Below are 27510 nucleotides of genomic sequence, written 5' to 3'. Positions count from 1 at the left end.
TCTGGTTTCTTTTTGATATACTGATACAGCTGCAATACCCAGCTCTGTATCTTTTTAACAATAAGTCAGTTAGTTCTAGGAGCCATAAATTAAAGCTATTTACAGTTGCAACCTGGGCTGAGACTCAAAACTATAAATCATGTCCAGCTATATAAATAATTGGACTCCTTAAAAATAACTAAAAATGTGATATAAAATGTCACATTTGAGATGTAAGAGCAAGAATCGTATAATTAAAAGAAGCCAAAATAATCTGTATTGCTGAGGACCTATCTGAAGGCAGAAAAAGTGAAAAAATAGATTACAAAACATCATAATGTCAACTGAATTTGCATATATTCATCTTAATTTGTTTCATACATATGATTAATTACTTTACAAAGGCTATGATTTGATAAGCACTCTGCACACAATTCAGATTTTAGCTCTATAATTCATGCACATTGCAAAATACTATGGGACAAAATCCTTACTCAAACTCTCACGGACTTTAAGACAGGACTGAGTTAAAAACTTCAGGATGCTAGTCTTATGTAGTCTGCTATTCTGTGTCCATTACTGCACCATTTTAGCATTTGAGACTCCTTTGATGATTACTCTTTTTTCCTTTCTTCCCCTTGTCATAAACAGATAGCTAAGGGTTAATGTCTCTTTCATCTATAAAAGGGTTAACAAACAGTGACCTGCAAACACTTGACCAGAGGACCAATCAGGAGACAAGATACTTTCAAATCTCGTGGAGGGAAGCCTTTGTTTGTGGGTTTGGGGTTTGGCTTTGTTCTCTCTGGGTCCTGGATGGGGCTAGAGGTGCAACCAGGTTTCTGCCAATCTCACTGATACAGTCTCTTATCTATTCAGAATTGTAAGTAAGAAAAGGCGGTCATAGTCTTAATTTTTTTTTCCATTTGCATATGTGTACTTGCTGGAAGTAGCTTAAATTCTGTTTCTGCTGGAGAAAGTTTCTTTCTATTGTTTATAAGTTGAAAGATCCTGTAACTGTTTACCATCTAAAGTGCAGAGATAAACCTTTTACTTTTTTTCTTTCTTTTTTATTAAAAGTTTTGCTTGTAAGACTTGTTGATTTTTCTCTCCTAATTAAGGCTCAAAGAAATTGAGTCTGTATATACCAGGGAATTGGTGGGAAGCAAGGAGGGAAAGGTAAATTTGTATTGCCTCTGGGTGAGGGGCAGAGAGAAACTTGATCTCTCTGTGTTGTGTTTCAAGGAATTGATTCACGGTATCTCCTAGTGTACCCAGGCAGGAAAGATCTGGGAAGAGGTAAAGAGGTGGGAGGGAATGGTTTATTTCCCTTTGTTGTGAGACTCAAGGAATCTTGGTCTTGGTGTCCTCTGGGAAGATTTCGGGGGGACCAGAGGGTATCAGGCTCTAAAAATTCCTGATTGATGGCAGCGCTACAGAATCTAAGCTGGTAATTAAGTTTAGAGGACTTTATGCTAGTACCCATATCCTGGATGCTAAGGTCCAGATTTGGGAATTATACTTGACATGTTGGCAGCGTGTGGGAAAGATAAGAATCCAAAAGCCAGTAAGATTATTAATTTGCTTCTCTACTAGCTGGTTATAAGCAGAGGGAAGGGGTTTATTTTTTTAAACTGCAACCAGAGAATTTTTTTTTCCTTGCTTCGGTCTGGCTGTGCACAGATATGGCCTCAGGCAAGGGCCATTAAGTTTAACAGGGGTCTTTTGTTAGACAATAGAACTCCAGCTGTGAGTCAACTACACCAGCAGAACACACATGCAAATGAAGGTTTCCCTTTTGTTCTAGTTTTATTCGGGAAGGCTTGTTAGAAAGATTCTGTTGCTTAGCAACAGAGCAGGCAGCAGAGGAACAGTAATTCAGACAGTAAACCCGCAGAGGGCACCCCAGCCCAAGAAAGTAGGAACCATGACTACCAAGGATGCCCTGAAACAGGAGCGAGCGAAACTGGAGGCAGAGGAACAAATCAAAGACGCAGAGCACAAGCGAGATATGGAAAAAAAATACAAGAACTAGAAATAAAACAAAAAGAGATGGAGCTAAGAGAAAGAGAAAGAGAGGCGGCCCACAAAAGAGAACAAGAAGGCAGAGAGGCAGCCTACCAAAGGGAGCAAGCAGCCAAAGATGCAGACCACCAAAGACAGCTGGAACTCCAGAGGGAGACCTACCAGCAGGCCCTGGAATTAGAAAAGGCTAAGCAACAGAACCCAGCCAATCCTAACAACCCATCTCAAGTTGTTGTTCCACATCCCAAAAAATTTCCCACCTATAAGGCAGGTGATGACATTGAGGCCTTCTTAGAAAATTTTGAAAGAGCCTGCCTTGGGTACAGCATCTCTGAAGACCAGTACATGGTAGAATTGAGGCCACTGCTCAGTGGACCCTTAGCAGAGGTGGCAGCTGAAATGCCTAAGAAGAAAATGAACGATTATAAACTTTTTCAAACCAAGGCCAGATACCAATGGGGATAACACCTGAACATGCCCGTAGACGGTTCAGAGCCCTAAAATGGAAACCAGATGTGTCATTCCCCTGACACGCCTACCACATTGCAAAGAATTATGAAGCCTGGATATCAGGAACAAAGGTTAACAATCTGGACGAGCTGCACCTCCTGATCCAAATGGAGCAGTTCTTAGATGGTGTTCCTGAGGAAACAGAAAGGTACATCCTAGATGGAAAGCCCAAAACAGTAATCGAGGTGGGGAAGATTGGAGCCAAATAGATGGAAGTGGCAGAAAAGAAAAAACCTACTGTCAAGGGGAGCGAATACCCCAGGGGGCACACCGACAATAAACCCTATAACCAGAGGCAGCACAAGACCCCACTGACAACCCAAGAAAAGCCACAGATGCCCTATTCTTCCACCTCACCCGTCTCCAGTAACCCACCTCGACCCAGTGACCAGTCAGCTGGAAGATGCTTTAAGTGTAATGAACTGGGACATATAAAGGCCAACTGCCCAAAGAACCCCAACCGAGTGCAGTTCATTATACCACCATCACACCAAAGATCCCCATGCCCAGATGCCTCTCAAATACCCTTGGAGCGAAGGGAAACTTTGAGAGTGGGCGGAAAGAAGGTTACTGCGTGGAGAGACACGGGGGCACAAGTGTCAGCTATCCACCAATCCTTCGTTGACCCCAAATTCGTCAACCCAAAGGCCCAAGTGACAATTTACCCCTTCATGTCACAAGCTGTAGACTTGCCTACAGCTGAACTGCCTGTCCAGTACAAAGGCTGGTCAGGAATGTGGACTTTTGCAATCTATGACAATTATTCCATGCCCATGCTACTGGAGGAAGATTTGGCCAACCAGGTGAAGCGGGCCAAGAGAGTGGGAATGGTTACACGTAGCCAAACCAGGCAAGCTTCTAGATCCATTCCTGTTCCTGATCCGTCCACAGAAGCCCCCTCTGTGTTACAAGAGACCCAGACAGAGGTAGTGGACCCGGATCCCATGCCAACAACGGAAACAGCCACAGTGCTTCCAGTCCCAGACCAGGAACTGGAAAAGCAGCCAGCACCAGAACCGGTGCCAGCACTGATGACAGTGCTTCCAAATCCATCTTCAACCCCAATGCCAGAGAGCGCCAGCGAGCCTGAACTGGCAGAAGCAGCAGACAACCACACCCAAGAGGCTCAGCCAGAGCCTGAAATACCCCCTGGGGCACCAGCGGAGAGCGGTTCACCAGCAACGGAAACAACCCCATCACCTACATCGCTTCCAGAGGGACCAAGCCCAAGTCCACAGTCTAAGAGAGAACTGGTGTCTCCAGCTTCAAGGGAACAGTTCCAGACTGATCAGGAAGCAGATGACAGCCTTCAGAAAGCTTGGGCGGCAGCACGGAGCACCCCATCGCCTCTCAGCTCTTCTAATCAATTCCGGTTTGTTGTAGAACAAGGACTTTTATACAAGGAGACTCTTTCTGTTGGACACCAGGAAGACTGGCATCCACAAAAACAGTTGGTGGTTCCAACTAAGTACCGGGAAAAGCTCTTAAGCTTAGCCCATGATCATCCCAGTGGCTATGCTGGGGTGAACAGAACCAAGGACCGGTTGGGGAAGTCCTTCCACTGGGAGGGGATGGGCAAGGATGTTGCCAAGTATGTCCGGTCTTGTGAGGTGTGCCAAAGAGTGGGGAAACCCCAAGACCAGGTCAATGCCCCTCTCCAACCACTCCCCATAACTGAGGTCCCATTTCAGCGAGTAGCTGTGGATATTCTGGGTCCTTTCCCAAAAAAGACACCCAGAGGAAAGCAGTACGTACTGACTTTCATGGACTTTGCTACCCGATGGCCGGAAGCAGTAGCTCTAGGCAACACCAGAGCTAAAGCTGTGTGCCTGGCCCTAACAGACATTTTTGCCAGGGTAGGTTGGCCCTCCGACATCCTTACAGATTCAGGATCTAATTTCCTGGCAGGGACCATGAAAGAACTGTGGGAAACTCATGAACCACTTGGTTGCCACCCCATACCACCATCAAACCAATGGCCTGGTGGAAAGGTTTAATGGAACTTTGGGGGCCATGATACGTAAATTCGTCAATGAACACTCCAATGACTGGGACCTAGTGTTGCAGCAGTTATTTTTTGCCTACAGGGCTGTACCACATCCCAGTTTAGGGTTTTCACTGTTTGAACCTGTGTATGGCCACGAGGTTAAGGGGCCATTACAGTTGGTAAAGCAGCAATGGGAGGGGTTTACGCCTTCTCCAGGGACTAACATTCTGGACTTTGTAAGCAACCTACAAAATACCCTCCAACACTCTTTAGCCCTTGCTAAAGAAAACCTAACGGATGCTCAAAAAGAGCAAAAGGCCTGGTATGACAGACATACCAGAGAGCGTTCCTTCAAGGTAGGAGACCAGGTTATGGTCTTGAAGGCGCAACAGGCCCATAAGATGGAAGCATCATGGGAAGGGCCATTCACGGTCCAAGAGCGCCTGGGAGCTGTTAACTACCTCATAGCCTTTCCCAATTCTTCCCTAAAGCCCAGAGTGTACCACGTTAATTCTCTCAAGCCCTTTTATTCCAGAGACTTACAGGTTTGTCAGTTTACAGTCCAGGGAGGAGATGACGCTGAGTGGCCTCACGGTGTCTACTACGAAGGGAAAAAAGATGGTGGCGTGGAAGAGGTGAACCTCTCAACCACCCTGGAACGTCTGCAGCGGCAACAAATCAAGGAGCTGTGCACTAGCTTCGCCCCATTGTTCTCAGCCACCCCAGGACGAACTGAATGGGCATACCACTCCATTGACACAGGTAATACTCACCCCATTAGAACACCACCCTACCGCGTGTCTCCTCATGCCCAAGCTGCTATAGAACGGGAGATACAAAACATGCTACAGATGGGTATAATCACTCAACTACCAATGCATGGGTATCTCCAGTGGTTCTGGTACCCAAACCAGATGGGGAAATACGCTTTTGCATGAACTACCGTAAACTAAATGCGGTAACTCATCCAGACAACTATCCAATGCCACGCACCAATAAGCTATTGGAAAAGTTGGGATGTGCCCAACAACAGACTTAACCAAGGGATACTGTCAAATACCGCTAAATGAACCTGCCAAAGAGAGGTCAGCATTCATCACTCATGCAGGGGTGTATGAATTTAATGTGCTTCCTTTCGGGCTGTGAAATGCACCCGCCACCTTCCAAAGGCTGGCAGATGGTCTACTAGCAGAACTGGGCGAATATGCAGTTGCCTACCTTGATAATGTGGCCATCTTTTCTGACTCCTGGCCCAAACACCTTGAACACCTGAAAAAGGTCTTTGAACGCATCAGGCAGGCAGGACTAACGGTTAAGGCCAAAAAGTGTCAATTAGAACAAAACGGAGTGACTTATCTGGGACACCAGGTGGGTCGAGGAACTATAAACCCCCTACAGGCCAAGGTGGATGCTATCCAAAAGTGGCCTGTCCCAAAATCAAAGAAACAGGTCCAATCCTTCTTAGGCTTGGCTGGGTACTACAGGTGATTTGTACCACACTACAGCCAAATCGCTGCCCCACTAACAGACCTAACCAAAAAGACTCAGCCGAATGCAGTCAAGTGGACTAATAAGTGTCAGAAGGCCTTTACCCAGCTTAAGGCGACACTCATGTCTGACCCTGTGCTCAGGGCCCCGGACTTTGACAAGCCATTCCTAGTAACCACAGATGCATCTGAGCGTGGTATAGGAGCAGTTCTCATGCAGGAAGGACTGGATCACGACTTCCATCCTGTCGTGTTTCTCAGCAAAAAACTGTCTGAGAGGGAAAGGCACTGGTCAGTCAGTGAAAAGAAATGCTACGCCATTGTGTACGCCCTGGAAAAGCTATGCCCATACGTTTGGGGACGGCGGTTCCAGCTACAAACTGACCATGCTGCGCTAAAGTGGCTTCATACTACCAAGGGAAACAACAAAAAACTGCTTCGATGGAGTTTAGCTCTCCAAGATTTTAATTTTAAAATTCAACATATTTGAGAAGCTTCTAACAAAGTAGCTGATGCTCTCTCTCATGAAAGTTTCCCAGAATCCACTGGTTATAAAGGGTTAACAAACAGTGACCTGCAAACACTTGACCAGAGGACCAATCAGGAGACAAGATTCTTTCAAATCTCGTGGAGGGAAGCCTTTCTTTGTGGGTTTGGGTTTGGCTTTGTTCTCTCTGGGTCCTGGATGGGGCTAGAGGTGCAACCAGGTTTCTGCCAATCTCACTGATACAGTCTCTTATCTATTCAGAATTGTAAGTAAGAAAAGGCGGTCATAGTCTTTTAATTTTTTTTTTCCATTTGCATATGTGTACTTGCTGGAAGTAGCTTAAATTCTGTTTCTGCTGGAGAAAGTTTCTTTCTATTGTTTATAAGTTGAAAGACCCTGTAACTGTTTACCATCTAAAGTGCAGAGATAAACCTTTTACTTTTTTTCTTTCTTTTTTATTAAAAGTTTTGCTTGTAAGACTTGTTGATTTTTCTCTCCTAATTAAGGCTCAAAGAAATTGAGTCTGTATATACCAGGGAATTGGTGGGAAGCAAGGAGGGAAAGGGTAAATTTGTATTGCCTCTGGGTGAGGGGCAGAGAGAAACTCGATCTCTCTGTGTTGTGTTTCAAGGAATTGATTCACGGTATCTCCTAGTGTACCCAGGCAGGAAAGATCTGGGAGGAGGTAAAGAGGTGGGAGGGAATGGTTTATTTCCCTTTGTTGTGAGACTCAAGGAATCTGGGTCTTGGGGTCCCCTGGGAAGGTTTTGGGGGGACCAGAGGGTATCAGGCCCTAAAAATTCCTGATTGGTGGCAGCGCTACAGAATCTAAGCTGGTAATTAAGCTTAGAGGACTTTATGCTAGTACCCATATCCTGGACGCTAAGGTCCAGATTTGGGAATTATACTTGACACCCCTCTTTACGGAAGTCATATGGGGCTTTTTCTTTGTCTTTTTTTCTTCTTTCACTATACCTGGATAACCTCATCCACTCTTACAGCTTCAGCATCTTTATCCTAATGAACAAGTCTCCTTTTCCACACTTATGTCCCTTTTCTCTCCAGTCCCACATCCCAACTGATCTTTCCAGCATATCCTCCTGAAGATCTTGGTACAATATAAGCTTACCACGGCTAAAATCTATCCTCCTAAGTCACAATTTCCCACCCCCATCCACTTTTTTGGTTGTGTTATCAACACCACCATCCTCCCAATCACCCAGGCTCAAACTCTAGGGCCATTTTAACTCCTTTCTCCTTCCCATGCATTCTGGCCATGTCTAAATCTTTTTTTTTCCTTTCTTCACAGCACACTACAAATCAATCCCTTTCTCTCTGCCTGACAGCTACAACACTCATTCATGCCCTCATTGTGCATACTGATTATAATAACCACCTTCTTAAGCCTCTGCAACATCTACATTGACTCCCTTCAGTCCATCCAAAACATATGTTAGTGGCAATCTTCCTCCCACATCAATCTAGCCATGTTACCATACTTCACACTTGAATCATTCCACTGATTCACCCTTGACCACCAAAATTTCTTATTCTCATCTTCAAGTGCACAACTCCACTCTGGCCTATGTCTCTGACCACTTTTACCTCATTCCTCCTTGTCCCAGTGATTCCATGCCTTGTTCATCTCCTACTACTTCCATCTGTACATTTTTCCATGTATGGAATGCCCTGCCCCCAACCTAGCTCACCTTTCCTCATTTCAATCCCCTCTTCAATTCTCATATAATTAGCAAAAGCTCATTACAGAAAACTTACATTTAAGTATAGCTCAATAATGCTGAAAAAGTGTTACTAAAGTAGAGCACTAAATGATCTTTGAAAAGAGCGCGTATCATTTGTATGGTTTAACTATAGTTGCACACAAAGTTAGATGCATCCAAATATAGTGCCTGCCTTTTCAAATCATTGTAATTAGCCAAACTCACATATAAATCATGGAAGTCTGGACAGAATGCTGAGGAGGAATTGGATGCTTTAGAAACTAAATGTTCTGCTCCCACTCTTTTTCCTGCTGATCTATGCTGTGGAAAGATCTAGCTTCTCTTCTACCTTGGACAGGGTTGAAAAGTGACCACATATTCAGCAGTGCTACCAAAAAGCAAGTGTTTAATAACAAAAATAAATCTAACCAGAACTAATCGCTGCTGAGTAGAAAAACTGCCAAAAAGTTAATCAAATAAATCACATACAGTATACAGTAACTGCAGTGCAAATGCTGCTAATGGTCTTGTGGAGACAGAACTTCTGAGAAGTTCTATGAAGATCCTCCTAACTAGAAGCTCTGCAACTATTTACAGCAACACGCCTACAGTAATGCATACCTTTAGAAAAGGTTTTCTGCCAAGCTTTGAAAGTAAAAAGAAAGTAAACATCAAAGATACTATTTATTTTAGTTGTACACCACTTGCACAGGTTTTCTGCAAACTTTATTCTCCAAACATACACAAATGTCACAAGTAATCTTTACCTTAATTGGCCCAACATAGCAAGAACCCTTAATTGTTGAAATTGTTACTTGAGATTCTTCTAACTGAGCCATTATATCTTCAGCAGATGAAATAATCATGAAAGTTGAAGTTTCAGAGTGGTGAGGAGACAAATGGAAATTAGTTTTATTCCAAAGGTTAATTATCTTATTCAGCATTATTTCAAGGGTAGCTTCATTGGTTGCTGTTACTGATACATCAGTGATTTCTTTCTTGTACTGAAACAACTAAAGTAGAAAACTGTATTACGTGGGGTTGAACAATAGATAAGTGATAATACAGATATTTTACTAAATAACTGGAGTATAAATTTCTGCAAAATATACAATATCACTATTAAAGTTGCAGAAGTGGAGTAGTAGCAGCTGTAGACTGGACTATATATTTAAAAGCTAATTGTAAAACTTTAATCAGAAGTACAGCTGTAATAAACTAATTATAACCACATTTTACAACAAAAATGTTAAAATCAGTTCCTGAGCCAGGTATAAATAATGCAACGTATATTTACATTGAGTTGCAGAACATCCTCCAGGGTAAACTTTTTATCCCAAGAAATGGATTGCCCAATAATATACTGTATAGCCTCCCAATGCCTTGGTTGAAGATATGGACTTCTTAAAAACACAATCACAGATAGGCCTTCTTTAAAATCCATTAGTGACTGCTTCAGACCTATTATAATATTATTTTCTGGTAAACCTTGGAAAATATAAAATATTTGCAATATATCAGACTTATTTCAATCTGCGTAAGCAGATACAACATTACTATTAAGTATATATAACAAGATATTTCTCTAATTATTTTTCTTTAGCATCTTACTTACTGTGCTCCATTATCATATTATTTTTTCCATTGGCACCACTTATAAGAATATATTAAAATACAATAATGAAACATATCTATAGTTTTATAATTTTATTTTATTCAAATGGTCAAGGCTTTTTGAATAATTTGGATATCAATAGCCTCATGTTCTACGATTTGAAGAAGTCCAAACCCCTCTTTATCCCAAACAAAAGGGGAATCACCAGGAATATTCTTTAAGTTTAAAGCTACCATGAGTGCACCACCAATTAAACGTCTCTGCATCTCATAATTTGATTTTGTAGAATAAGGAAACAGTGGTGAAAATCATTGCACACCTATTAAAATAACTGGAATTAATCTAATTTACACCAGTTAAGGATCTAGCCCATAATTTCTAAATATTTTGTTTCCCTCAATACATTGATGAATGGCTATAAGCCTCAAACAACTAGCGATTTTAGTATTTTTACCTTTTTCTAGAATCTGTATTGTCTGCATAAATCTGCTAACATTCTTTTGAATTAAATCTACATCAACGTTCTCAAAAAGTGTATGTTTCCACCTAAAAGAAAGCTTCCCCCATTCCTCTAGTAAGTCCCACAAGAGTTTTCGCAAAGATAATTCACTTTCACTTTCAGAGAGCTCTTTATTCACTCTCTGAGAACTTGAGTCTCCAACTTGACTCTTCTGTGACATCCTTTCCAATGATAATGATTTCATGTCAGCAATGGAACTGTCAAAGAGATCCTGGTAATTTGCATAACTTCTGGATTTGTTAGAAATAACTGCAGCTTCTTCCATAAGACTTTGGATCATCTCTTTAGCTGTCTCAGGCGATGTTTTGCTAAGGAGGAGAACTGGATTTCTCACCTATGTGACATAAAAATATGTTAAAATGTGTTCTAAGAATGTCAAAGTACAGAGCCTAATATTAGTAACCAATTACAGTACTCATATAAAACTTTTTAAATATTTGCAAAATCAAATATCTGAGAAAGCATTCCATTCTTTATGAATTTCTACTTTTTACCACATCATTTAGTTATTGTTTGTTCTGCTGCATGCACATGCAATCTATCAAAAATCTACACTTAGTAGAGGAAGAAAGCAGTATATGTAAGTCTTATATTTATTTATTTATTTTTATTATTCTGACATTATGCCAGAAAGGGTTAAACAACTAGCAGGCTAATTGACCCAAATTCAACATTTAGAGACATATTAGAAGATAATGATTGTCACAATATATGTAAACACACAAAACCACAAAGTTCCTCCTCTACCTTGGTGGGTCCTGCGCTTATTGGCAGATTTGCTCGCCTCACAGATTTACCCTGAGGGTCAGGAAACAGCCCAGAGACCTTCCACAGTCCAGGTCAATTCCTCCTGTGTTTGATCAGGAGTTGGGAGGTTTGGGGGGAACCCAGGCCTGCCCTCTACTCCGGGTTCCAGCTGCAGCTGTCTAGAGTGCCTCCTGGTACAGTTGTATGACAGCTACAATTCCCTGGGCTACTTCCCCATGGCCTCCTCCCAACACCTTCCATGTCCTCACCGCCGGACCTTCCTCCTGATGTCTGATCACGCTTGTACTTCTCAGTCCTCCAGCAGTATGCCTACTCACTCTCAGCTTCTTGCACACCTCTTGCTCCCAGTTCCTCTCACACACTTCCTCTCCTCTGGCCTGACTGGAGTGAGCCCTTTTATAGTATCAAAGGGGCCTTAATTAGAGTCAGGTGCTTAACTGGCTCACCTGACTCTTAGCAGGTTAATTTGAGTCAGGTGTTCTCATTAGCCTGGAGCAGCCCCTGCTCTGGTCACTCAGGGGACAGAAAACTGCTTATCCAGTGGCCAGTATATCTCCCTTCTACTACTCTGCTGTTCCCAACTGGCATGAGTCTATCACAATATATTGTTAGAGGCTGACAATATAACCACCTTTCCCCTCTATAGGCGGTATTCTGTTAATCCAGAGATGAAAAGGAGATGTTAACATTTAGATGAACTGTGAATGTAGTAATATCACTGTCTTAATTTCTCTTTAAACTATGTAGTAAACTACCTGTAAATGGCAGATGGGCAGTTGCTATATGTTAATCCATGTAGCTAATTACGGTGCTGCTTAGGAAACAGGAAGTCTACTTCAAAGCTATGATAATTGCCTATTGTTCACCGAAGGACAGCACTCTGTCAAGAAGCTACTAGACAACTATAAAAAGAACTCTAGAGCCCTGATCCTGTCATCTCAGATATGCTTAAGCTCCAGTAGGGGATGTCTGAGTCGCAAGATAGAGGTCTCCAGTCCCTTCTAGATCACCCTGATATTGAACATTGGACTGTAACCTATGAACTAATTCTGAAAGAACTCTTTGCCAACTTTAAAGGTCACCATCTCTACTATGAAACTGGCTGAAGAACTCTCTACTCATATCTGTATGCATAATGATCTTTTAACCAATGCTCTCTCTACTTTTTAAATAAATTTTAGTTTAGTTAATAAGAACTCGCTGTAAAAATGTATTTGGGTAAGAGCTAAGATATTCATTAATCTGGTGGATAATGTGTCTGATCCTTTGGGATTGGTGTAACTTTTTACATGACGAACAAGATTTTCAGTGATCCTAATCATATTTGACTTTGCTGTCTGGCTGGGAGTCCAAAGCTGTGTTGCTTTAAGGGAGCTGTGTTTTGGTTTCTGGGTAACCAGTAAGGTATTTTGTTGCTGGTTTGGTGATTTTAAGTATCAGAATACCCACCAGTTTGGGAGATCGTCTGCTCCATTTTTTGGAGTTTGCCCTAATTCAGCAACCTCAGCATGATCCCCCTGGCATCCCGGTCACCATTATTAATGACTTTTTTATGCATTAGTATTGCACTAGCTGTGTTCAGTGCATGGGCAATTCAACCAGTATGTTATGTTCAGAGAGAAAACATTTTAAGAAATTTGGTTGAAATTTTGAACCAACATTTCTTGTGTGCACATCCATATCACTTTAAGTGCATGCATAGTGTGCATTATTAACTAGTTTATTTTTCAGATGTTTCTATTTTCCAAAAAAGAAGTTAGTGACAATAATTGAAAACGTTAGTTGTATCTCTATATTTCCATAATGTTTTGAACCCAATTCAGCAAAACACTTAAGCATGTGCTTAACTTTAAGCATGTTTTAAGTCCAACCTGATTCAGCAAAGTACTTAAGCACATGTTAAAGCTCCATTAAACGTCTATTAACATCCACTTATGCCTTGATGTCTATAAAATACTTGACTATTCTTAGGCAGCTGCTGTGCTGTGACCAATGTTTAACATGCTAATAATAGGATAAGATAGGATTAAAATTAAAAATGATCTGGACAAACTGGAGAAATGGTCTGAAGTAAATAGGATGAAATTCAATAAGGACAAATGCAAAATACTCCACTTAGGAAGGAACAATCAGTTGCACACATACAAAATGGGAAATGACTGCCTAGGAAGGAGTACTGTGGAAAAGGATATGAGGGTCATAGTGGATCACAAGCTAAATATGAGTTAACAGTGAAACACTGTTGCAAAAAAAAAAAAACCAAAAACCCAACCCCCTCCCCACATAATTCTAAGATGTATTAGCTGGAGTATTGTAAGCCAGACGCTAGATGTAATTCTTCCGCTCTACTCCACGCTGATTAGGCCTCAACCGGAGTATTGTGTCCAGTTCTGGGCATCACATTTCAGAAAAGATGTGGACAAACTGGAGAAAGTCCAGAGAAGAGCAACAAAAATTATTAAAGGTCTAGAAAACATGACCTATGAGGGAAGATTGAAAAAATTGGGTTTTTTTAGTTTGAAGAAGAGAAGACTGAGAGGGGACATGACAGCAGTTTTCAACTACATAAAAGGCTGTTACAAGGAGGAGGGAGAAAAATTGTTCTTCTTAACCTCTGAGAATAGGAAAGAAGCAATGAGCTTAAATTGCAGCAAGGGCGGTTTAGGTTGGACATTAGGAAAAACTTTCTAATTGTCAGAGTGGTTAAGCACTGGAATAAATTGCCTAGGGAGGCTGTTGAATCTCCATCATTGGGGATTTTAAAGAGCAGGTTGGACAAACACCTGTCAGGGATGGTTTATATAATATTTAGTCATGCCTTGAGAGCAGGGGACTGGACTAGATGACCTCTCAAGGTCCCTTCCAGTTCTATGATTGTATCTCATTGTCAACTTGGACTTCCATTAGCTGTCCACCCTAGTCTGTCTTAAAGACTGTATATGTACAGATTGTATATCTTCTTTTGGCCAAGAACAGTCTTTTTGTTTGTACAGCACTTAGCAAAATGGGGACCTGGGCTCTGGGTGGCACTGCAATACAAATAAATAAACATAGTAAATGGGACTTAAGGATATGCCTAAGTGCTTTATTGAATTGGGGCATTTATGAATATTACATAATTATCCTCATAATACCTCTGTCTGCTACATAAGTATTATTACCCACACGTTACATATGGGGAAAATGAGATATAGATATAGTATTAAGCGATTTGCCCAAGGCCACAGTATGAGCCAGAGTGACAGTTAGGATCAGAATGCTTGAGTTCCTGGTTCTTGAACTCATTTTTAATCCGTTAGACCAGACTGACTCTAAAGATGAAAAGATGCTTTCTTAACAGAGCCGTAACTTACTTTGTTCTTAAAGTTCCTAAGTTCAAACTGTAGGTTGCCAAAATAACCATCCAAATCTGCACTGAATTTTATAATATTGTCATTTTTTTCTTTTTCACAAATAAGGATACTTGATTTAAGATCATGCAGACTGCGAGTAAGGGTCTGATATAAAGCAAACTGTTCAACTGGAATAAAGAAGTCATAGGCTCTCGCAATACAATACAATTGGGAAAGAGTGTTATACTGAGTTTCTAGCCCTGGCAACTCTGAGGAAATTTGGCTCAAAAAAGTCAAGTGCTCAATAAATTCTTCCACTGTTGTGAGATCTTTATCCAGCTTTCTAAGTGCTGAATGGATAACCTAAAATAAATGAAACATCAATCATTATATTGTTCAAACACACACTTTTAAATTATTTATATTGTTATATTTTTCTCTGTTTTATCATCAAATTAATCAGAGACAAGCCAGGAACAATGCAGTTAAAAAAAATCAAAATGAAGTATAAGAGCTGGAGATAAAGGGCTGCATTTTCATTTACACTAAGGCTATGTCTAAGGGTGTGATGCCCAGCTTGTATACACATACTCCCATTAGCTCTCATCTGAGCTAGCACACTCAAAATGGTAGCGTACAGACAGTAGCACAGCTGCCTCAGTACAAACCTGTCTGAACCCTGGTGGGTATGTACTTGGGGCAGCAAGCTCAGGCCACTGCTGCCACAGCCCATACTACTGCACATACACTATTTTGAGTGTGCTAGTGTCGATGAGAATTAACGCAAGCATGTGTACACAAGCTGGGAATCCTGGCCCTAGCTCGTAGTGTGGTGAGACTCTTTCACACCTTTTCAACAGTGTAAAGTGACATACTCTAAAGCTTCATACCTTTTTATAAAATGCTGCCACTAAAAAGAATATTTACATACACTACAGGTAATCAGTTATTTGAGATGTGTTGTATCCATGTATTCCACCTGTGATATGCACAGGCCCCATGTATGTAAGACCAGAGTTTTCTGAGCAGTAGTGTCCTTTGGGGGCTGTGGCTATGCTCTATGCATTCTCCAATGCGACATAGCCAAGGGCTTAAAGTGCAGGGCATCCATAACCACTTCCCAGTTCCTTCACTAACACTGTCTCCAAATTAGCGAGAACTCTACAATAGTGGGAAAAGATGGTTGGGAGTGGCACAGATGTACAGAAAGCATATCAAAGAACCAGTTACTACTTATTATAGGCTAAGTAATTGTTCTTTCCTCTTCAAGTGAACATCCACAAGTATTCCACTTCTATTGACTCACAAGAATAACTTGTGTCCTGAGGTGGGTGCTCAGAATCCTGGATGATGACTACAGGAAAGCTCTGTCACAGTGGGCATCAGGTCTGGGGCCTTCTGCCAAGGAGTCATGCTGAGTGGAGGTGTGAACTGAACTCCAGGTATGAGCTTTGCAATCTCTGAAATTGTGACATGTCAAAGAGATGCAGCAGAGGCAGCCTGGGCTCTGATGGAATGAGCCCTAACTTGCTCAGGTGGCTCTAAATGGACCAGCTCCTAGCATTAACATAGTTGAAGACTAATTTTGACAATCTTTGAATGGACATAGGTTGTCCCTTCATTCTATCAGCAAACGCTAGAAACAGTCAAGATTCCCTGAATAGCTATCTTCTCTCTCTAAATAGTGAGATATTTGAAAATGTCAAAGGGATTAAGTTTCAGTAGTGTGAGGCTTGAGGAAGAAGATAGGTAGATGAATCATCTGATTAAGATGCAAATCAGAAACCACATTAGGTAAGAAGCTTGAGTGAAGTCTCAGTCACTTTGTCCTTGTGAAGTACTATGCAGGGAGGTCCTGCCATAAGGGTCTGAATATCCCCTATTCTTCTAGCCAAGGTAATGCTACTAAAAAAGCAGTCTTCATAGACAGGTAGTACAAAAAGGAAGTTAACTCACTTTCTACAGTAATTATGGTTCTTTGAGATGTGTGTCCCTGTGGGTGCACTTGCACCCCTGCACTGCTGATCGGAGAACTTCAATAGCAGTGTCCAGGAGGCCAGCATGAGCACCCTCCCTCCCTCATGGTCTGCCTCAAGGTTACTTAGCAGTGCATGGGTGAACCTCCCCTCAGTTCCTTCTCTATTGCAGAGCCTATTAGGGAGAACTCCAAAGTAGAGGGGAGGAGAAGGACAGGTTATGGAGCACCCATAGGGATACACATCTCAAAGAACCATGATTACTGCACAAGGTAACTTATTCTTTGAGTAGCGTCCCTATGGATTATTAGCTGTAGGTAACTTCACAGCAGTATTCCTCATGGAGGGTTGAGACTTTGAAGTGGAGTCTGTTACTACAGACAGTACTGAGAAGCTGAAGATGGCATCAGAAACTGAATCTCCAGTAATCACATAATGCTCTGCAGAAGTGTGGGCAGAAGCCCAAGTCACTGTTCTGCAGATTGCTGAGATAAGGACATCTTTAAGGAATGCAACTGAGGTAGAAACTGACCTTCTGGAGTGTGTATGGACTCTGTGCAGCAGCAGTACGTTGTATCCTTCATAACAGAGATTAATGCAACTCGCGACCCATTTGGATACTCTGAGTCAATATCACAGAGTCCTTGGATCTTTCTGCGAACCAAAGAAAGAGCTTAGGGGATTTCCTAAAGCCCTTAGTTCTGTCCAAGTAGAATGCTAGTGCTCTTCTAACATCTAGCATATGTAGAATCACCTCCCTGTTGTCATGGTGTGGTTTTGGGGATAAACAGGGGGATGGGTCTGTTGATTCATATGGAAACTGGAGGCAACTTTAGGGAGAAACTTGGGATGCAGCCTCAGAGTTACTTTGTCTTTAAAAGAAACCATGTATGGTGGGCATGCCACCAGGGCCATTATTTCTTCTATGCACCCCGCTGAGGTGATGGCCATTAGAAATGGTGTCTTCATGGACGTGTGTAAAAGAGAGAGCAGGTTGCCATGGGTTCAAAGAGAAGTCTAGTTAAAGCTCTGAAAACTAAGTTAAGGTCCCAGGTTGGAATGGGTGGTCTCACATTTGGGAAGAGATTCCCAATGCTCTTAAGGAACATACACATCAGTGCGTGAGCGAACACCAAGTATCCATCTAACAGGGTCTACACCGGAGTCCCCTGGAGGCTGAAGTGTCTTCTCCATAAGGAGGCATTTTGACTTCAGCTCCCAGTTCTTGCAAGACCTTGGCTTTAGCTGGTTGCAGAGGGAACACTTCTGCACTGGACACAGTGAGAGTGTCTGTCCATTACAGGAATTGACTCTTTGCAGGAGAGGCACCTCTTGAAGCTCAGCTGAGCATGCCCCTGGAGGAAGGGCTATCACCCTCTAGCAGTGAGGAATGCAGAAGAAAGTTATTTCTCCTTCCTTTTTTTTTCTTTTTTTTTTTTTTTAAACTGAAAGAATTTAGAGAGAGTCTTATAAACGCACCTAGCAGGAAGGGAGGGAAACCCCCTAGACAGGGTGGGAAATATAAATTAAAGGTCTTTTCTGTCTTTTTATCACAATGGATAAACTGAAAACTCAATGATGAATAGTTTTTTCTCCCAAAGAGGTCTAGATGTTTAGTATCCTTGTAAAATGATGCTGACCTTTTCTGTTGCTTACTCTTCTTACTTGCTGCTTGAGAGTGTTTGGAACAGGGTCTGAGAAGAGATAATCTGCCTCTTTAGCTGGTACATATTTTTTCTGCTCTTCCAGATATAGGGGCAACGGTGGCCAGAATCTGTGACACAGTTTTTGCTGGTTCTCAAACTGCCTCACTGATAAAAAGGGCAACCTTATTCGGAATCGAGCTAAGATGGATGTCCAATAATCTCTGAGGAGCCTCCTGCACTTCTAGTGGTATCTGGAGGTGCTTCAGCAGTCCTTTTTGATAGTTTTCAGGAACTGAAACTGAAGCTCAAACCACTGCCTCATTGGGTGAAGATGACAGGACCAGTGGAGCTGGTGTCCCCTTGTTCCAGCTGACTGACTTCATCTGACTGTTGGTCCTGTCTAGGAAGCTGAGAAGGATCCTCCTTGGGATAAAATGGCCTTCTGTCACCTTGTGTCATGCTCACTACATGTTCCCAGAAAGGGATGTCTTGTATACAGATCCCAGGTACTTCAACAGGGACACTGATGTGTTTCAGAGGGGAAGGGAGCAGGAGCCCCTGAGGGAGCATACTTGTATCATATGAGAGTGACAATCACTAATGAGGGAGTGCTGAAACCAATGTCCCCTCTAATTTTTTCCATCCATCTGTGGAATAAATTCTGTTATATGCACTGGGGTAATGTGCGGATGTGCATCACCAGTAGAAATAAAAAACCTAGATATGTTATTTTTTAAAAGTTACCATAGGAATAATTACTCCAGACAGGTCAGATTAGGCATTTCAGAACTCATTACTCAAAGAATTAAATTTACGCGTAAGAGAGAAATAAAAATTATGAAACCCATAGACCAGTCAAAAACTAAAATAACACTTTGAAAAAATAAAATTACACAATGTATGTGCACTGCAAAAAGTAACAATAATACAAGTGTGTTAGGAGGTGAGTGTGTGTGTGTAAGACACAGTGTGTGAACTGGATGCTGGGAAAGTTTCTGAGAGACACCATGTGCTGTCTCTTTAAGGCAATCACAGAAAGCTCTCCTGCTCCTGAGCCCTGTCCTCCCCTACCCCTGCTCTGCAAAGATGGGGCACATGGGCGGGGGGAGGTGGACAGAGAGAGAGAGTGTGAGTGTGTGTGTGTGCGCGCGCTGACTGCCAGGGAAGTCTCTGAGACACTGCATGCAGTCTCTTTAAGGCACTCACTCACAACCCAGAAGGCTTGTTCAGACCTCAGCGGCTCTCCTGCTCTAAGTCCTGAGCCCTGTCTCCTCTCCCCCACTCTGCGGAGATAGGGTACAGGGGTAGGGGAAGGAGGACACCTTGATATCAGCACCCCCTTCTCCCCACTCTGCACAGCCAGCAGGATGGTCCTGGAAGCAGCTGCAGGAGCAATATGGCTGCAAAGCAGTGGGGGGAAGGGGCAGTGTAGCGAAGTGAAATTCATCGGTGTGGCGCCTCCTGCTGGCCTTGGGAATTAGCTCAATTCCAGCTTGGAGCACCCTCTCCTGGCTGATGGTTCACTTCCCTCAGGCCTCCCATGTTCCTCCTGGACCCCGGTGCCCCTTTACCTTGGGGTTCTGTCCCCAGCCGTAACCCACAGTCTGGATCTCCCCTCCCAAGAGAACCCCTCAACCCTCTATCCCGACCTTGCCTCAGTGGCTACAGCCAGTCATCATCTAGCCCCCGCTCACTGGGTCAGACTGCAGTCTGTCATAGCCACTCATCATTGGCAAGGAGGTTGGACCAGCTGCCTCTGCCTATTTCTGGACTGTGCCTCTCCAACCCCAGTATCTGTTTTGGCCTTTTAGTAAGGCCCACAGCCTGGCAATTTACCAGGCTGGAGCTCCCCAACTCCTCTTGCCTTTCCCCAGCCCTGCTCCATTCCCTGTACCCTGTGCTCCCAGGCAGCCAGGTCCTTCTCCCTCCACAGCTGGAGAGAGACTGGCTCACAGGCCTTTTATAGGGCCAGCTGTGGTCTGATTGGGGTGTGGCCCCAGCTGTGGCTGCCTTCCCAATCGGCTTACCATACTGGCTCCTCGAAGCAGCCCTTTCCCAGAGCTGATTTAAACCCTTCAGGGCCGGAGCGAGGTGACCGCCCCGCTACAGGCACCTAAACACATATTGCCAGATGTGTGTGGTTCTGCTAATCAAGTGTGCGCAGCTTAAAGGGAACACAGGCTGAGACATTCCTAGATGCCCATCTGGACTAATGTCCCTTGAACTGAGGGTAATGTATTTCTATTGGCTATGGATTCAGAAAAGGAATATGAGACCTCTCAATGGCGATGCCGTTGGTTCCAGAGAGGAATGGGTTCTATCTTGATTTGTGAATGGTACTGGGAAGGATTACTGTACCACTAATGGAACTATTTTGCTACTTGATATCATTGTAAATTCCGCTAGAAAAGCAGGGATTACAATTATGTATAGACCATTAAGTCACCCAGTACTGTACACTGCGACCCTCTCCAGCAGTATGTTTTGGGTGCTTAGGGCAGCCAGCAGAAAAGTAAATCACTGTGGGGCAGGAGGTGGGACTGGGGAAGACCCAGCTGGTGGCTCCTACCCTGCATTGTGCTCAGCTGCTAGGCCCAGCTAGGCTGGGGAGGATGAGACTTCTTCCCCTGCACAGCATCCGAGGCTGTGTCAGACCCACCCTCAGATTTCTCCCCTGGCTGCAGAAAGCTCTATAAAATCCCCATTCCCAAACCCATTGTGCCTCAGCTGCAGGGGGAGGGATTCCTGTACAGGGAGCCGCCCCTTCATCCGCCCAACCTCCGTGAATTCAGACCCCTTCATTCCCAGACCCTCCAGACAAGCCTCACCTCCCCACACTCAGAACCCTCACGATGAGCCCCACTCCACCTGCATCACCCTGACGAGCCACTCACACCTGGATCCACATCCCACTGAGCTCCAACCATCTGAACCTGGATTCCCACCCCACTGAGCCCCACTCCCTGAGCATCGGGACCACTCACTGAGCCCCCGACAGCCAGACTCTGCCTGCCGAGCTCTATCCCCCCACACACAGACCCCCAACCACCTTCACCTGGACCCCCCAACAAGCCCCTGATCATCCAGATCCCCTCCACACCTGGCTCCCCCATTGATCCACCTGCACCCAGACTGCCCCATACAGAACCCTCTTAACCCACACCTAGATCCCTCCTACTTCAGCCCCTCCACACTTTGATCCTGCCTTGCTGAGCCTGCCTGCCCACATGGAGGGACAGGGCCCTGGGGTGTTTCTGGGGCAACACAGGTCCTTGTGCTGTGTCAGGGTTGGGCGCAGCCTCACAGCTGTGTCTGTGTTCCAGAGGGAGCTGCACAGTGATCTCTCACTTCTTCTCCCCAATGACATGCTGGAGCTTCCACATTTATTCAACAAATAAAATTTGCAGAATTTTAAAATTTTTGGTGCAGGAGTACGAAGAGCCATTATCACTCTCCTTATGAGCTCCAGCCATACCTACACCAGCACGTGGAGTCTCAGAACGCTTGGAAACACGGGTCAATGACCTCTTCTTTGAAAAGGACTTGATAGGGGATTTGTCCCTACTCTCGTTCTAGTAATGTTTGCTCTTTTCCTCCTCATTTTTCCTGATGATTCCTGAGTGTTTTAGGGAAGGATGCACAGAGCAATACAAAGCCAAGCTTAATGGGACAAACCTGGACTCCACTGGCCAACATACTGGAGGATTCAGCAGGACAGGATGTGACTCTATTCTCATGGACCTATCAATAAGGGAACACCCTAAGCTGGACTTCTCTGGGATGTGTGGCCTAAGGGCAAAATGATCTACAAATACAGCACTTTGATAGTGGGTCAGTCTCTTTATAGTTAAGTGTCATGGTCATGTGCTAACTGGGTACAGACAGACTGATCACACAGTATTTAAATCCTGGGCATTTTCACATGCTAGGCCGCAGAACATATATGGAGAATTAAGAAAAATGGAGGAGGGGGGAGATAACCTCCTTAAAATTGTTGCTAACTATAACTATCTAATCAACCAACTAACAATACATACACTACTAGTTGGATAACTAACTATATACAACTACAAAGAGAAGCTAAACTCAGACAAGCTATGGACACTAGTGCTCTGTCTCAGACCAAGGGTGGTGAGAAGGAACTGTAGTGGCAGTTGGTCCTGCATAGCCCTTTTTAGCCTTGGTATGGTGATAGGTAGGACCCACGCACATCCCAATGAACACTGCTAGCAAAAACTTCCATTCACAGGTACATGGAGCACATGCACACCCTAAAGCAGAATGCAAATGGGGACAAGCACTCAAAGAAGGAATAAGCTACTTCCATCCATGAAGCAGATCTCTCAGGGGTTCAGGAGGGAGATCATGTATCAGTAACGGTGCTGAGGTCTGTGCCAGAGTATGTAACTTCTTGGCAGAAAAAAGTAATAGAATGTCATCTTCGTCAGTTGTCATTAGGTGTCTCAGTACCTTGAGCTGGGGAGGTACCACAAATAAAGGCTCAGGCAGCAAGGTCTCAGGAGGAAGTACAGTCAGTATCAGAGAGTAATAACTGCTCACATTGTGCACCAGTGCCATGGGTAGATTCTTCTGGGTGTGGTCCTTTGTTACTGGGATTTTCAGAGTCAGAAACAATACATTTGTGCGCACGGAGCTCTGATGCTGAGATCTTTGGAGCTGACTCTTTCAGTGCTGAGTGCTTCTGTCCACGATTACTAGTACCAGACTCGTCAGTGGCACCTGGAGACCGAGCAGAAATGTGACGACTGCTTGATGTCAAGGCATCAATGGGACCCATTACGAGCTTTGAACTGCCTGCTGAACTGGACTTGCTCAGTGCCAGAGATGCACATCTGTGTCTCCAGTGACCATAGGATTGGTGCTCTTTGAGGCCTCTCTCTTCAGAAGATTGACCTGAGGACACTGAAGAGATACTGGCCATCCCCATTGGAAAAGAGAGGGACTTCCTCAAAACGAAATGATTTCTGAAGCTCAGAGTGAACCACTGACTGACTGGAGTGCTCTCAGAGACTGTACGGTCTGATCAGATAGACTTCTCACGCTCAGGAGTCAATGAAGCCATTGTGAAGCTCTCAACGAGGAATGTTTTCAGATGACCCTGGATTTTTGGGTCCTTTTTAGAAAATGAACAGCATATAGAGTACTTGTGTGGTATATGCACATCCTCCAAACAAAAGAGGCTCTTACACTGTCTATTGTTGATAGAAATGGCTTCCTCACAAGAGGGACAGGTCGTGAATCCCAGGGTCTGGAATTCACCATGTCTAAGGATCTGATGCCAAGAGCAACTGGACTTGACTATAAAGCTAAAAGGTTTTGGGTTTCATATATATTTTTATTTAATATATATATATAGCCAATGAACTAGAAAGAAAGAAACTAACTACATAAACTACAGCTAACTAACTATGAGAATTAAGTAGCGCATTGGGCAAAGATACTGCAGATGTTCAGTCTCACAACCACAAATGGAAAGAAGAAACTGAAGAGCAATTTTGCCTACCCCATCCTTTATGCCTAAGCTATGGGGCACCCGAGGACACTGATGTTCAAAAATGTTGGCCTCATGCTGTGCACCACAAATGCAGTATACGTGAACAACCACTTAAAGAACTGGAAGTGTTTTTTATAAAAATAATTTTGAAGATAACACATATCCCCTAAGCCTAGCTTCCTAGAATCTGCAAAGTGTAAAGGGCACAATACATTATAAAGTCCAATATGGATCTTGCTATGCAAAACTCATTTTCCAGGGCATATCTTAGATTATGTGGAACGGTACTAATGAAAGGCGACTGATCCAGATGGATGGATGGATCTGACAACTAGAAAATAAATCATCTTCTTGGAAACTGAGGAAATTTGCTGTGGTAAACAGAGAAATAAAAAAATGTAGAACTCTATGAGACATTTTTAGAGTAGCTTTTAAAAAGAACAATAGTTTAAGGTTTTCCTTCATAAATTGAAAAAATATCATTTTAATTATATAATCTTCTAATGATATCACAGCAACTAAGCAGTATTTGGTTTCATCATATTGCTGATTAATATATGTGTGGAATAATACCATACATCAGGGGTCCCCAATGTGGTGCCCGCAGGTGCCATGGCTTCCGTTGGGGCATCTAAATGCGCCCATGTCCTGGCCGGCGGTGGAGCATCCACCGAAATGCAGCCGAATTTCTGCAGTGTTTCGGCGGCGACGCCACTCGATGACATCACTTGTCGGCGGCAAGTGACGTCATCGAGAGGCGTCGCCGCCGAAATGCCTCAGAAATTTGGAAGCGACACCTCTCGATGACGCCGCTTGCCGCCAACAAGTGACGTCATCGAGAGGCGTTGCCGCCGAAATGCCACAGAAATTTGGCAGCGACACCTCTCGATGACGCCACTTGCCGCTGACAAGCAACGTCATCGAGAGGCGTCGCCGCTGAAATGCCACAGAAATTCGGCAGCATTTCAGCGGGTGCTCCACCACCGCCACAGTCCTTTGTCTGGCGCCCGCCAGACGAAAAGGTTGGGGACCACTGCCATATATACTATATGCTATATAACATATTTTCATTTATTAACCCTAAATGTGTGTGCAATAAAAATGATCAAGTCACTTACTTCTGAGAGATGCGAGTTCCTTGCTTCAACTATTGCATACAATGATGCACGTATTATATTAAGCAGGGTTTCAAAATATGGCAGGCAGTCTGTTTGATAGTTAACACTTCTGACCTTAATCATATGAATGCGTCTTTCAATAGTCATACATATAATCTCGTTTACATCATCTGTATACTTATTTAAGATGCCTCTGAAATCATGTGATGATAATTCCCTTTGTAGTGCTAAGATTTCCATATTCATAGTTTTAGCTTCATTCACCATGGCACAGTATCGCATAAAGTTTCTGCTATAAGATTCAACTTGTTCCATTGAACTACTAAGAATAGACAGAAGAGTCAAAATCTGTAGATTTAATATTGTAAGAAATAGTTACAAATTTAATTTTGACAAAAGGTTGGTCTAATTACATTTTCTCTGTTACCAGCAATTTAGATATCTACTGATCAGTTTTGTAAATTAACAATATTTCAAAACAGAGAGATTGCCAAAATAGATAAGTTGAACTTCAGTTAAAAAACAAAAAAAAAAAAACACGCAGGACCTATACTTTCTTACATAAATTAAGATTGGTATATTCATATTTAGTTTACAACTACCTCCCAAGAATCCTTCCTAAAGACTCACTTCTAACAGGATGCCAACAGAAAGCAAGTTGAAAACATTTTTTTCAATATTGCCACCGCCGGGTTTCCCAGCGCACCCTGTGTGTGTCTCTATTAGAATGTTAACTCTTCAGGGCAGGGAGAGTGTTATTTTCTGTTCTGTACAGTGCCAAACTCAGGGTTAGCATTCAACATATAACATATTATTTTAAAATATACTTTTACAATCAAATGTTGTTACTTAGATATATTTTTTAACTTTGCAGCACATACTTTGTTTTGGTAGCATGGATCTGTTCCTAGAAGTAGCTCCCAATTGGGCCATGGTGCTGGATACTCTTTTTCCCACAATTCTGAACAACTTTCATGTGACTGCATTATTTTATGTAAAGACTGAGTGATGAAGACTGACAGATGAGTATCACGAGAAAATGGAATAACCTGAGCTAAAAAGAGATAAAGCAAGTTAATTTTCTGAGACTAATCTCAGAACTCAAATTTACAATAATACATAAACAAAGATCATAAACAGTATGCATATTCTCCACTCTCCAAATATTACACTAATATTGTACTTCCCTATATAATATATCACCATATGATACATAATGAAGAAATCACCACAGTGAACTGTATCTATTGAATTAAAAAATAAGATTTCTATAGTTTGCTTATTGTCTATGTATTTTATAATTTACCATTATTTCACGGCAATCTTTGTCTCATTTCACATACAAAATCTTGGAGCTCTAAAATCCTTTTTTTTCCTATTAACAAATCATACTTAAGTTTGAATAATTCCAAGCCTCCAAAGATAAATTTGTTACTTACAAAAGAGAACATATTGATTTGGTGCATCACATATTATGCACAGGAGGTAAAACAACAGAGCATAAGGAAAATATATTGCAGAATGCAAAGTATTTTAAAAGCTGTTAAGATATTCTAGTGATGGAAAATATTTCTGTCTAAACTCAAGGAGCCAAATCCTGAGGCCATTGCAGTTGTGCCAGTGTAACTGAGGCCAGGATGTATTTACTACGACCCCAGTTTTAACCTCTGGAGTTAAGATTAATGTGCATACACATAAGTGCCTCCTATGACACTTTTCAGAGTGGTAGCCATATTAGTCTGTATCACCAAAAGCAATGAGGAGTCCTTGAGGCACCTTAGAGACTAACAAATTTATTTGGGCATAAGCTTTCATGGGCTAAAACCATCAGATGAAGATGCATTTGATGAAGTGGGTTTTAGCCCATAAAAGTTTAGGCCCAAATACATTTGTTAGTCTCTAACATGCCACAAGGACTCCTCGTTGTTTTTCCTGTGACACGGTCACTGAAAGCTAGTTTGTGCCAGTGGTAGGGACAAGTGCTATTAACTTGGCAAGTATAAATGCACATATATATTTGCTAATTTTTGGAGTCATGATAAATAAAAAGAAGATACGCAACAGGGCCAAATTCACCACTGGTATAAGTAGCAGCAACGTTGTGAAGTTAATAGAAGTGCCCCCACCATTTCACGGATGAATTTGGCCTTTGGTATCTAAATATGCTATAATATTAAATATATATGAAAGTATAAATGTAATAATTATTTCAACATACATAGAGGGTTCTCCACCTTTTTTGAACAACAGGCATACAGGAACATATACATCCATCTATGTTAGGCATGAAGAACGCAAGACTGTTAATATATATGTAACTAAATTTGCAAATCAGCCGCTACTTGCTATAGCTAAATTCAGCACTTTTCATCTTCATAGTGCTGTACAACCATATACAAACCAATCCTCACAACAGTCTTTCAGGTAGGTAGTGAAACTTGGTTTAGGTGAACACTCAAATGACCACCAAAAATTGGTTAACAGAAATAGTTTTCTAATAAAAGCAGAAAAGAATTTCACAAAATTGTACGCTCAAGGTATTTAGACTCATAGACTTTAAGGTCAGAAGGGACCATTATGATTATCTCATCCATACTGTCATCAGAACCTATTCAGCTGGGCTTCACTAGCAGGAAGCCTGTCCAGTGGAAAAATCCCAAAAACATAATTTGCCCAGAAGTCCCACTCAAATGAGGCAGATGAAGCAAGTTGGTAGAGCCTGGGAAGTGAGCAGGAATGACCAAAGAAGGCAAACCTAGTAAGAAATTAAAGCTGCTCTCCTCTGAATAACTGCTATGGGAAGATAGTGTAAACATTGCCACTG

At 42.6% G+C, this 27510-nt stretch overlaps 1 protein-coding gene across 1 annotated transcript in view; it reads right to left on the bottom strand.

Moving 5' to 3' along the window:
• The window catches only part of DNAH14 (dynein axonemal heavy chain 14), a 490898-nt gene that overhangs the window by 341736 nt on the left and 121652 nt on the right, over positions 1-27510 (bottom strand). The window contains exons 17-22 of the mRNA XM_050948398.1: positions 25568-25740; positions 24687-25034; positions 14453-14794; positions 10266-10665; positions 9494-9684; positions 8964-9209 (exon numbers count right to left, since the gene is read on the bottom strand). Of these exons, the coding sequence (XP_050804355.1) occupies positions 8964-9209; positions 9494-9684; positions 10266-10665; positions 14453-14794; positions 24687-25034; positions 25568-25740 (1700 nt within the window). The remainder of the gene's footprint in view (positions 1-8963; positions 9210-9493; positions 9685-10265; positions 10666-14452; positions 14795-24686; positions 25035-25567; positions 25741-27510) is intronic.

Source organism: Gopherus flavomarginatus, chromosome 4 (genome assembly GCF_025201925.1).
Source record: "Gopherus flavomarginatus isolate rGopFla2 chromosome 4, rGopFla2.mat.asm, whole genome shotgun sequence".
NCBI lineage: Eukaryota > Metazoa > Chordata > Testudines > Testudinidae > Gopherus > Gopherus flavomarginatus.
The sequence above is the reverse complement of the archived record's forward strand: the minus strand, read 5'-3'. Positions and strand labels throughout refer to the sequence as shown.